At 24.3% G+C, this 14,103-nt stretch overlaps 2 protein-coding genes across 2 annotated transcripts in view; both read right to left on the bottom strand.

Moving 5' to 3' along the window:
• LOC113549106 overlaps positions 1-3,410 on the bottom strand; it is a 54,350-nt gene extending 50,940 nt beyond the window's left edge. Inside the window, exon 1 of the mRNA XM_026950267.1 lies at positions 3,196-3,410. Within this exon, the coding sequence (XP_026806068.1) occupies positions 3,196-3,207 (12 nt within the window). The 5' untranslated portion in view covers positions 3,208-3,410. The remainder of the gene's footprint in view (positions 1-3,195) is intronic.
• Positions 3,411-11,941: 8,531 nt separating this feature from the next.
• On the bottom strand, positions 11,942-14,037 carry LOC113548301 (bystin). The gene is given in 9 exon segments (XM_026949104.1): positions 11,942-12,252; positions 12,317-12,525; positions 12,587-12,813; positions 12,880-13,029; positions 13,224-13,290; positions 13,292-13,366; positions 13,429-13,544; positions 13,644-13,716; positions 13,804-14,037. Coding segments are annotated over 9 exon segments (1,275 nt in total). The 5' UTR covers positions 13,951-14,037; the 3' UTR covers positions 11,942-12,041.
• Positions 14,038-14,103: the final 66 nt, after the last annotated feature.

Here is a 14,103-nt window from a genome sequence, read left to right as displayed (position 1 = left end):
AATTTTAAATAGTATATATTCTTTAAATTACCAAACTAATTTCCGATCTTTAGAGAAAGATTTATATGACTTTTAAGACATTAATTTTACATAAATATCTAGTTCTAATAATTCTAAATAAATAAAAAAAAAATAAAAAAAAAATGTATCCTTATTACACATTCAAACCAATATATAATATAAAGCTTCGTAGTTTCACTTTTAAATCAAATAAATATATTCAATATTTTTAAAAACTAAAAAACTATTATATTAACTTGTATGTATAATGTGCATTTTACATTGATTTTATTTATTAAATACCTACCTATAAATATTATTATTATAATTACTTAAGTATTTAAATCTGAAGACAAAAAAATCGAATTATTACAATATTTGTATTTCGTTATTTCTTTAACAACGAACAAATTGATAGATGACTGTAATACTATCCATACTGGGTGGAATTTTAATGTAATATATTGCAGAAGAAAAAATAAAAGCATGCTAACGCTGAGAAAAAAAACTGAATCCTGAACGAGGTTAGAAGGAGCTAGTACATAAAATAGTACTACCGTACTCAATGCTGTTATAGTCTGTCATTTCTTCTGTAACGTTTCTAAAATAGTCAATATATATATTAAAAATAGCTTGTGTATACTGTTACTTAATTTATATAAAATGTATTTAAATAATTCTAATTTACTTATTGTTAGTTAAAATATTATGAACTTAATGAACATAGCCATTTATAATTAGTTTAATTCTACTTTAAATGTTAATATTTTAAATAATATTAATATATAATAAAAATCTTATCGCTAAAGTCTCTAAACTGTAATAATTAATAGACATATTTTATTATTCAATCAATAATATAAATTGTGTTTTTACTAATAATTACTTTTGTTTATAAGTTTAACTTCACAATTTACGACTAATTTGATTTTAAGTTATTATGGTTTATAATCTAATCAATAATCATAATTTACAGTAAATTATAATTAATAAATTCTTATGTTCATAAAAAAAAATTGTTTGTTTTACTTATTTTTTAAACATCAATGTGATCAATAATATCCATTCAGTTCTTATAAAGAATATTATCATATAACAGTATCATTTCCTGATCATTTAAAACCCATTTATAAAATGTTATTTCATAAGCTGTAATACATATACAATTATATTTTATTTCATGCATGTCTTTTTTTTTAAAAAAAATTGTTGAAATAGAAGTTAAATTTCCATATAAATTATTAAATTGTCAACCTAAACTTCATAATACCTATTCTATTCATTTTTATTCCCTCGCTATGAATAATATTACAATAAATTGAACAAATATATTTAAGTGGTTGCACTGTTACATAAATGACGAACGTATCATTCTTACATTTTAATAATTTTTTTTAAACATAAATATGTATAACTAAATGTATATGATGATTTAATATTAAAAAAAGGGTAATGACATCATTCCTACGTTATTTAGGCCCGGTTGTAATTAGGATGTTGTGCCCTGTTGCAGGTAAACACATTGATATGCTACCTACTCATTCTTCTCCTTTTTTTGTCTTAAATATTCATATATAATATTATATTTGTTTAACAATACTCATTAAAAAGCAAAATCTCCGAAAACTGATTTATTTGAAGAATGTGCTGCCATTAAAAGGAATGATACTCTGCATCGCATGTACTGCTATAATATGATATTGATATATGAATCTATAATATATATATATGATCAAAAACGCTATTAGTAAACATCATTTTTCAACACAATAAATCAAACTTAAAGTTCCATAATCCAGCCGGCAGTAAATTAATTTAGGTTAACTTTACATACCTTGCTTTATTCTATACCTACATGGCTACATAATAATAAAACTTTTAAAATCTACAAGTTACAAACGTTTTTAAAATACCTTTAAAAATATTGAAAATGGATCACAATATTGATGAATCACAATTGTAAATAAAGTCCTAAAAGTATTTTATATTTATCTATGTTATATCTTACTACACATATTATAGATTCATGAAAATGGTTTGTACCCTATATTATATTTAATTTATAAGCAATAATAAGTAATAGTGATACAAACATAACTAAGTAAATAAGTATACGTAATATTTAATCAAGTGTTATTTAAGTGTAATAAAAAGTTATTTATCAAATATTAATTTATTGCGAAAATGTACGATGTTTATAAAATCATTTGTTAAGATAATATCAAAATAAATACTGGATTTGATATTATGTTTGTCAATAATTGTCATTAAAGTTCAAATAATAATTTTTACAAATATTTAATGCTATATTGTATTTTTGAAACGTATTAAAAATAATAAATAAATAAGTATCTTATTATAACGTCTTAAAAATATCTAATATATTTTAGTAATTTATAAGACAAGATGCTCGAAAACCAGCATATATTTGATTTTAGTCTTTAAAGTTTAAAACAATAAATATATTTTAAAATAATAAGTAGGTAGTTAATTAAATCATATAAATGCAACCTAACTCTAACGGGATTATATAAGTGTATAATATTATAATGACTATATATGATATTATAAAACTGATAAATAATTCTTATTTAACAATTTATTATTATTGTTAAAATCTCATAAAATAAAAATAAATCTTATTATGTATCATAGTAAATAAAAAAATATATACCAACCAATAAATTATATATATATATTTAAAGTTTAATCATTATAATGTTTGTTTATAAACAAATAAATCAATCTAATCAAACAAGGTATTTCTTAGAAACGACAGAATTTCAAAATAAAATTGAATATAATTGTTTAATCTCAGTTTGTTTTAATTTAATAACTATATACAATATTTTTATTATTAATAAATTTAGTATTACGTTTACGTTTATTTATGAAGAAAAATTTCAATCATTCCTCATCAAGTATGCTGTACTGATGTGAGTTCATTGAATATATTTTATGAGCTTAATTCAATACTCAACACACACTTTAATTATATATCTACAACTTAATATTAATTATTTTATTTTTTAATAACAGATTTTATTTACCTAATTCTTTGATAATATGAAATTTTTAATGTTAGAATTTGAGTTTAACATGTAGTTTGATAAAAAAAATAATAATAATTAAACGACAAAAAAGTAATATAAAAATTATAAATAATAATAATGAACAATATACAAATATACTTACAAGATCATCCATGTTTTCACGTGGTAAATTTGGCGGGCAATTTTTTTAAAAATTTATTACACAATTGTCTAGAGTATGATTAAATGGAAAAATAATTTTAAACTTAGTGTTATGAAATAAATTTCTGTATTGTCGGAAAATTAAAAACTAGCAATTTCAATAAAAAAATAATGATAAATTATATTTTTGAACGAGTTTAAGCATTCAACGCTCACCTTCACACAAACGGGACTGAGAGGAAAATGATACTGAAAGGCTTGCCGTCGGGTGTTCATCATACCTAACCTACACGCGCCCTCTCTATTGCATAGCTTGTCTCCCGAATACCACCCCATCTTAAAAACAAACTTACACGAATTCCAAAATGAAAATTATTTTATCATCTACTACTTGAGGAAGAGATGGAATTCATTTTTAATTGTTACTGTAGCTGAGTATAACTAGCTATTTTTTTTTTAAATCAAATTCCTTTGGCGGAAAAATAAATAAACAAATATTTTATGCGACACTATATTTAAATTTATATTTACATATAAATCAATAAATTAATACATGTGATACCTAATCGCTATGTATAAACTAATCACTATTATTTTAATAGTTATTATACATATTATCTTATTTTCAATTAATGTTCCTATGTAATGTGATTAAAATTATTTTATACATATTGACACACATGAAACTATGAAAATTTTTCTTAATAGATATAATTTAAATATTTAGAGTTTATTTATTAATTATTATCATCGTACATTTTTCTACTGAGAACTTCTCTCACATTCTTATATATAAAAACTCAGTTTTCTCTTTATGAAGATGACTATTTATGTATAATGTTTCAGATGCCAACATTTAAAACCAAATATTGATTAATTATTCAGTAATCTTATGTGTTTCTACAAACATAGAACACTTAGAATACCTACTATATGTGTAATACAAAATACATTGTATAAATTATATAATAATAATGTCTTCATTTTTTACATCAATATATTTATATATATATTTTCATAAATTTTATTTTGAATTATAAATTATTAAAATTTGTCCATTATTTAGAACATTACCTGATAAATAGTTTTAAAATAAATTAGCAATTATATAGGCAGTAGAAAATATAAATGCTATGTCTAATTAATCCATATCAAACACGTTTTAAGAGAAAGTAGACCACAATATCAAATTAATTATGCAAATACAACTTTTAGTAAAAAATCATTGACTAGGTATATCGTGATAATATTATATTAAAATAATATACATAATGTGATTAGCCTAATTCGTATTAAATACTGTTTATGTACTTAGATCTTCAGATACTTGTTAGTAAATATTAGTATTTTAATTATTTTATTAAATTTTCAGTGCTATTTATTTTTTTTATGGATATATAGATAAAAAATACTTTATTTGAACAACATAATAATAATAATAATTTATTTACGTTAATATTCAATTTTTTTTTTATACATTCCTTACATTATTCCTAAGTCTATTAGCTGTAACTCAACAGTTTGTATAGCATTAACGTATTGTATGTATTAAAATATCATGTTAATGTGTTGAATAAGAATAATTAAGTAAATATTTTATTGTGCTTAATAAAAATGTTCACATTTAAATTCTTAAAAAACAAATCTACACATTTTTGAAATGTGAATATAGACATTTAAAATACAAAAATAAATATTTTTAAGAACCCGTCTCTTGAGTATCATTTGTTAAGTTACTAAATAATCGATTTTTTTTTTAAAACAGATATGCAATAAATTTAACATTTTGCAGTTTTGTAGTTTTTTAACTGTATTTTAAAACTATTGTTTAAATAAAAAATAAACCTGATTTACGTATCATTTGTTTTCCATTTCCAATGTACAATGTACCTATGCATGTATATATAGATGTATGTGTTATATATGAACAAAAAAAAACGTGAAACTTTCAGAGTATTTTTACTGCTTCATAAAAGGTTTCCACCATCTTGCCAAAAGAAATAATAATAATAAACAAATAAAACACAAATTACAAACCACGACCATTAATAAATAGCTCCAACTCTCGATCCTCTCGGAATCTTCAGTATCGGTACACCTAAATATTTATCAATTATACCAACAAACAGTATTTATGTATAATGTATATGTTTCTAAAATAGTCTCGTGGTAAATATAAACGCCTGCAGCTAAGAAAAATGTTGATTTACAATTCGGGTACGGATCCTAAAACAACTATGCATACAGAGAAACTGAAACCAACTCGGTACAACGTCAGAATACCGTATAAACAGTAATTATAAATTCACTATAACAACGCTTTATAAAATAGCAATTCCAAGAACATTTGAATAGTCAAATAAATAGCTTCCACTTATGTTGCCTATGTACATACAGTGAATAAAATATTGCCTTGAATGAATTATACTCTATTCAACTCGTTAACAAATTACCTCCACCGAAGAGAATACAACAATACGATGTATACCTATCTCAGTATATTATGTGAAATTATAACCAATAAGATTCGTAGGTATATCGTTAAAATTTCAAATATTACCTACAATACAAACAATTGATCATAATCATTCGTACATTAAACATTTAAATTTGTACGTTGTTATAACAATAAATTTTCATATAGACTTAATTTTTTTACTGAATGCGATAAAAAAACGATTTTCAGAGGTCAATTTTAAAACCATATGATATTCAGATTTAAGATGATTTCGTACGAGTTTCCATCCACTATTTTTTAATACTATCAACAAATATAAGTAGGTATCTATAAAAAAAATTATAAAGTAGTATAAATGGTACGTATTTGATGCGTGACTGAACTTCTGGGTATAAAAAGTATTTAGAACATCAACAATTCTTCATTATAAATAAAAGATAATCTTTAAAATACAAATAATTTTGTATTGAGCAGTGTATAAATCTTATAAAATATAAAGTTATAACAATAAAACAATTTTTTAATTAAATATATGTAGGTATATTAATATATTATAATGATACATAATTCACTTAATACCTATTATAATAATATAAACGTACCAACGTACCTATTGACTATTATTAATTATATTTCCGTTTTTGAATTTGGATGCAGATTTTAATCTTTACCTGTTTTGGTTTTGAATATACAATCGCTTTTACCTTTGTAGAATTGTCATTTTCTTTAGTAGATATATCTACCTAAAGTTAATTAGGTACCCATTCGATAACACAACTATACATCAAACTGTATTGTCTTAAATTAATATACATTAAAGGCTTCATTATTACTATTGTTAATGAATTTTTCAAACTTATAATTATTAAAAGTCGACCAAAATACAAAATATAAATCAATAACTTATATATTAAATATGCATTTAAAAACTATCATATCTTCTCTACTTATAAATCGCTGTTTAGTATATAAAATTGTTTTAAATTTTGCTTAAGTGCACTAAAATACAAATATGCATATTTTTTTTTTTATTAGTACCTTTGTACCTGTTAACTAAAAAGAATTTTTTTAATGTATAAATACGCATTAACAGCAAGGTTATTAACGTTTTTCAAGTCTAAGATATTACAATGTAAGTTTGTAATTTAATATAAATTACGAATGATTATAGCTATCTAAAGAATATTGTACAAGTATTGTAAAATAATAATAGCTTAGTTTAAAAATATAATTTTGATAAATGTAAACATTTTATGAACAGATTTGGGATTTGGCGCTGGTGCAAGAAGTACCTATGCAGATGTTGTACTACTATAAGGTATTGAACACATTTTGGATTCCTTGGTATTTGAGACATTCAGGTGAAAATATGTTTGACTGTATCTATTGTAGGCTAATAAATCACAGAGAGATTGATTTTGTCCAGCCTTCAGGTGCTTGTATGTTATATTTAAAACAATTTGGAAAACTGTTTCTGGTAGATTAAATATAAAAGATCTGTAATCTATATATGATACTTTGTGACATCAAAAATATATTTCCCCGTATCTACATTTTAATAATCGGGGGAAAAAGGGTGAACTTGCAAGTGGGTCGTTCTGCTGTGTAGTAGAAATGGAGAGTAGGTGGACGTGTTAAATTTTAATGCAATGACAGGTATCATTGTACACGAAAAACGATTCTGAAAGGAGATGATTTGCCAGTCTAGGATAATTAGTAAGATATATTATTATATTATTACCTATATTTAAATTGTAATATATCGTTATTTTATGGCGCGATTTCGTAAAAAATTAAATTTCATACGCTCATACATTTTTTTCCACATTGACGCTGGAGTTTTTTTTTTTATAGTTATTTGAAGAAAATGTTATGGTCTTATGGAGAACCTTGTATTGGGTTTTTTAACCTTAAGTATAAATTACAAAAATGTTATGAATTTTCAACTTTAAATTCCTTGCAAATTTTCGTGATTTTGACCTAACTTAGCTATATTTTTAATATAGATTGATTACAGTGTGCCACGACAATCGCAAACTTCGAATACATTATAACATTCCATAATACTGTATAAATCTGTGATCATTTGAAATGTTAACTTTTTTTTACAAAATGCCCGTAAATACGCTACTCGATTGTTTTATTAAGGCCCGCGATTTATACCACTGATTCGACCATATCAACAATTATCAGCCGAACATCGCTGGCAGAGAATGCACCTTCAGAAACCTGCAGCTAAAATGTATATGCTGTTAAATTTGATTGTAGGCATAAAAGCGATGATTTTCGCCTCGTGGAAAATCTGCCTCATATGCGTATTTGTGTTTGTCGCCAGCAGGAAAAGACGGCCAACTCACATCAGAGTATCAGACCACCAATAAGATACTGAAATCCCGAGTATTATTAAGAAGATATAATTGTTAACTTGAAAATAATTTTGTATGTTTAATAATATAATGTATACAGGTAACAAAAAAGTCTTGTTCATTCAAGAGTCATATTGGTTTATTTTATTCGTGTTAAGTATTAAGTTAAAACATATTCATATATTTATATAAGCGAGTATTTTTAAAATTTCTTTTGATATTTTGATAGAAATTATATAAAATATCGATTTTTATTATTTAATCATTAGAATTATGAGTTCGTTTCCCGTAGTATTATGTAACTATAGTATAATAATCTACGATGGTCGGGTTATCGATAGAACAGCAGCTGTTCTATTAGTTTGTCTCTAGTCGTCATGAAATAACATTTATTTTTTACTTCGTACTAACTACTTAATAGTCACTTAAAATTGTTGCCTGTTGGACATTTGAATCAGAACAAAAAAGTACTTTAACAGTAAAAAAAAATTTAATAAAACAAATATTGGCACTTTTATTTTAATTTAGGTAGGTCAATGAAAACATTTTAAAAAATCGATATGAATGGACATCTTCCCTGAAAAACGCCTCAGATAGACGTTAAAACGTGTTTTAAATTTTTAATACGCTTAAATTGTTTTTCTTCATAAAAATATATTTTAAAAGATTTTTTAAATAAATCATTTTTTCCTGTTTATAAAATATAATAAACATTATTAGCCATTACCCATTAGATTAATTCACTTTTATATTGACAATAAAAAATGTTATTAAAACTTAGTAAAAACTCTATACTACTACTATAAATAATAACTGACTTTACTCTTTTTTCGTTGCTAAGTTATTCAATAATGATAAAATAGTAAGTTGGCGAAATGGCGAGTGGTTGTCTAATTTTGAAATACAGTTTTTACTTTATTTGAAATAAAAAAGTGTCTATAAATATCCCTATACTGATATCATGAAGTGACATTCAAAGTTTTTTTGAAGTTATCAATAGTTACCAATTGAATTATAGCAATTTTCTGTGAAGGGAATACGCCTAGCATAATTCCGACACTTAAAAACTTTCTGTTACATATATCATTAATATAAAGATGGAGTATTTATATCCATAGGTACCTATCATGTATATGACTATTATATAATATTGATTCGTATTTAAGACTTGAATTTATTACTTGCTTTTAAAGATGTATTCAAATGAAAAATACAAAGATGAATAGAATTTATTTACTGTCATTTTATAGGCACCTATACGTCAAACAAAATACTAATAAGTAATAAATCTACAATCTTGCAAGAATTTTATAAGTTTAATTTCCCTTGTGAATACATTTTAGGGTTCAAACGAAGATTCCAATATTTTGTGTTAGGATAATCATAACTGCATAAGTATATAACATGTATAGTAATAAGAAGTTATATCTATTACTCCTTTTTTATACATCTAAGTTTAGGCTGTCTTGTCTAGGTTAAGATTTATATGCAATAACGAATACCATAATCAAATATACGTCGGCCATTTGGTTTATTACAAATATGTAAAAATATGACACTTGTGTTACAAATACTGAAAAATAGTTTTTTTTTAACTGTTAAAGAAAATTCTTTGACACACTGTCGAACTTTTGTACTCATACTTTGTTTTTTTGACATTAACGACTGTCAAAAGTCAAAATACATATCTACTAATTTTACTATAGATAATATAATCATAGAATTACCTTTCATAAATTTTAAATCTAATTACTATTACAGTTATATAATTATATTGTTTACAATATGACGATCAGGATAAGATATAAATTCAATTACTAACCTTACTATATATAGCCTATAGATATAGATGGTATAGTAAATTAAACACTTATTGGGTAATTTTTGGATAGATATTATTTTATTTACTTCTCTTGTAGCCCACCAATGCTTAAAATATACCACCACAAAACATGAATTTACATAACTATTTATAGTAAAAATATGCAATAATATGCATTTTGTTTAAAATATCTAAAAAAATATGCGAAATAAAATAACCCTCATTATTCATTAGCGACATTAGCTCTATTTACTTCAACGTGACATAATTTTTGTATGTTATAAATGTATTAACAAAAACAGTAATAAGAGATTCAGAGAACATATTAAGAAAAACATGTCAATGTATGTAAATCTTAACCCTTAGCCCTACTTATAATATATATTTTACAAGACATATACTAGCTAATTTTAAGTGTAGATTTAATTCATTGTTTGTACAGGTTTCCCTGACTTTTTCCATATGATTAAAAAAAAAAATACATTCACAGCACCATTCAAAATCTGTTACGGAACAAATTATCAAAACACCAAAAAGGTCTTTCTCAGTACAATCCGACCAATATGACAAGCAATTAGAAGACATATAACACACCTATACAGAAGAATGTTTTAAAAAATTACGCCTCAACGATATGACGGATGAAAAACACAACAGTTATGGGGAAATAACCAGGTAACTATGTGATTTATCAAGCTTAGTTTATAGGTTTACAAACCGATTTCACTCGAAATCTTTTTTTTTAAGCAATGAATTATATACCATTAAATTCAAATTTTACATATCTATTACATTGACAATGGTTAATCTTTAAAATCGAATATTATATTCTTCACAAGTTTTCCTTATAGCAATTAAAAATTATTAAAAATACTTAAGTATAATTTTTCTTTAAAACCTATGTATTCAAGTTCAAATTTTAACAAAATTCAACACAAAACCAAAAATATTTGCAAATTAATTGAAAATGTATATAATTTTCAATTTTAATAACCAACGGTTAACAATTTAATGTAGTTTCTTAGAACTTATTCTTATAGAGCTACGCAATTTAAAAAAAAAATTGAATACTTCAATGAAAAATAACAACTTTAGTTAGATAGTTTAATAATTTAAAAAAATATTTCGATGATTTTAAGGTATATATACCATAATCCTAATCCTATTCATATCAATCTATAGTCAGTATTGACTTAAGTTACGTTAGGTATCTGTTATAGTAAAAACTACCTAATGACAAAATATACTTGACACCAACTCTACAAAAAAGCAACTTCTCTGAATTTTAAAATTTAAGCGCTCATGTTAATCATTATTTTTTAATATACTTAATCAATGATATTTATTACCTAATGTACCTGATATCTACTTTATAGTCCCTTATTATAAAATAGATACAACCAACATAGACAATTTGCTTTCAGTAGAACCCATTATGTGTTGTTAGCTTTAATATTAAAATTAATTTACCTTTTATTATGATCAAAGTTAAAGGTTAGAGCATTATCAAAAATTAGAATTTTTTTTAATATTTTAATTTTTAAGCGAGATATGGGTATGTAAAATAATACAAATTATATTACACATAATAGCTACTAGGATCTGCTGAATAGAAATTGCTTATGTTGTTTCAATATTTATTGTTTATAAAACGGAGATTATGCACACATGTGTAGCGTTTTCTCAATATAATGCACATAAATAATTGTATAAAAGAGTAATAGTAAAATAGAATAATCAACATTTTAATTTTCTAATTAGATAATTTTGAAATTTTAAATAAGTTAAAATTATGTTATTAACATTTTGATTTATACCAATCATACTTATGTAATTATTAACTGATGTGATCTTTAAAATTACTGTACTCTATGCCATGAGAGACCGCCAACCTGATGGCGATTAAAACACGTCATAATATGCACATCAGTCAACAGTACTAGTCTTATGATAGTAACTGTATGGTAAGATAAGAAATTCATTATTTGAATGTGAGATGGAATCGCAGTTTTTCATGGTGCAGAGTATAATTTAATTTCTTTTAAATTATTCTGATTATTTATAATTCAGTTTTGTAAAACAAATAAATGTACATTTTAAAATCATTTCAAATGTTTAATACATAGAAAATGATCAATCAATCAACATAATATGTATATTATACAAAAGAATTTAGTTTTTATTATATCAATATAAGTTAATCACATGGGTTCAGGCATTTCTATATCTCTACATGTAGAGCTTTCTAATTCACGGCGTATATCTGGTGTAATAGTATGATGTGATTTTGTTCTAAGTAACTTTAACAATGCTTTTTTTTGTTCAGAACTTATATCTGTTTTATAACGTTGAGCAAATGTTAATAATGATTGATGCCATAAAACTGGTAATTCTCTATCGTCATGCTCAAATCTAATAAATAAAATAATTATTTTTTTAGTCATAGAATATTTAAGGCATTTCCACATTAATATACCTGAGAAAATGGAAAACAACCGCATCTATAACCCTATATGGAAGAGCATACTTTTTATCAAAAAGTATTCTAAGAAATATTGATGTAGCTCCATTATACTCCATCTCAGCTAATTTTAAAATAGCTGCAGCTGAATGTAACATTGGGATAGAATTTTTGCCTATAACTGATCCAATAATAATCGCCTCTCGTAAAGTACAAGTACCACTCTAAAAGAAAAAAATATTAATAAATGAAAGAATAAGTTTAAAATGTTACCATCAAACCTACTTCACATAAGGGAATAAGTATTCCTTTCATAAAAGCTCCAGGTTTGAATAAAGCTTTTTTCAATGCTTGATAAAGATGAAAATTTAATTTTTTATACTCATCAATATCATCTCTAACTCTAGGTAGCAAAACAAGATTATAAAATCTCTGAGCCATATTTTCCTTTAAATTAGATGCAAATATACGAATACCCTGGTACATTGCTGCTGCACTCCACGTAGAAGGCTCTAAACAATAAAAAAACAGGAAAATGAATAATTGTAAAATAGTTTACTAATTCAAGTGTAACTAACCAGTTATGTACAAAATTTGTTCCCAATTCCGCAACTTTGGAATCAATTTGAATGCTTTAGGTAATTTGCCACTTCGATACGTGGTTAATACTTGTTTTACACCTTTATACATCTGTATTACACGTGGATCCACATCTTGCAATTGAACACCTGTAAATAAATTGTAATCAATAACACAAATAATTAAATATTAGAACATATTTTTATTTGAAATTAATATCAACTTAGCTACTATTTAAATATTATATAATTCTAAAGAATTCTCAAAGGTTTTATCCTAGTCTTTAATTAATTGATTAAAAAAAAAAAAAAGTAAAATTACTAAAAAGTGTTTAAAAGCCTACTTTCAGCATCTGTAAATTGAGTTTGTATTTCAGTTTGTTTTTCAGTAATTTTTTCCATAATCATATCATGCTAAAGTTAATCGAGCTTCAGGTTTTTTAGACATAAACATTTCCAGAGCTTTTTCGTCATCTGCATTGATTTCCTTTAAAAAATATAACATACATAAAATATATGAGAAATTCACTTTTATTATAATTTTATTACCAGTTGTTCATAATAATCTTCATCTTCTCCTTCACCAAATAGAGGTTTATCTTCGTCATCTTCCTCTGAATCAGATCCTGAGCCTAATGATGTGAGTAGATTTTTGTCTACACCCTCTAAAATATAATAAGACATAGATATCTAATTTAAGTATTTTGCATATATGTATAACTCAATATCCATAAAATTCTTTTAAATATTGTCATTCAACTTACCACTATCGGTTATTTCTTGCTTTTGTTCTCTTACTTGATCCAATATACGCCTGGATAATTGTGAACCAATAACCTAAGACATAAAATTATTCAATAATAATAAATTAAAACTTAGAGCATTTATACAGATATACTGTATATAAAACTCTTAAATCATTACCTCTTCGCTTTCATCCTGTCGTAATCGTATTTTTGGTTCTTTCTTTTTAGACACTACCCGATCACCAACGATCTGATCCGCCAGATTAGGATATGGCTTTATATTGTCCACTCCACTTCTTAAGTTCTTTTTTTTTGTCTTCCCCATTTTGTTTAAATCTTAATTTAACTGGATAGTGTATAAAAGAATAAAATTAAAATAACAAAATCTCAAAATGTCACGTGTAAAAATGTATCCCCTATCAATTATAAATTATGATAAAAATAATCAACATTTAAAATGATATTTCGTTATCACGTC

The sequence above is a fragment of the Rhopalosiphum maidis genome, chromosome 4, assembly GCF_003676215.2.
Source record: "Rhopalosiphum maidis isolate BTI-1 chromosome 4, ASM367621v3, whole genome shotgun sequence".
Taxonomy (NCBI): domain Eukaryota; kingdom Metazoa; phylum Arthropoda; class Insecta; order Hemiptera; family Aphididae; genus Rhopalosiphum; species Rhopalosiphum maidis.
Note: the sequence above shows the minus strand (reverse complement) of the source record. Positions and strands in the feature narration are given on the sequence as shown.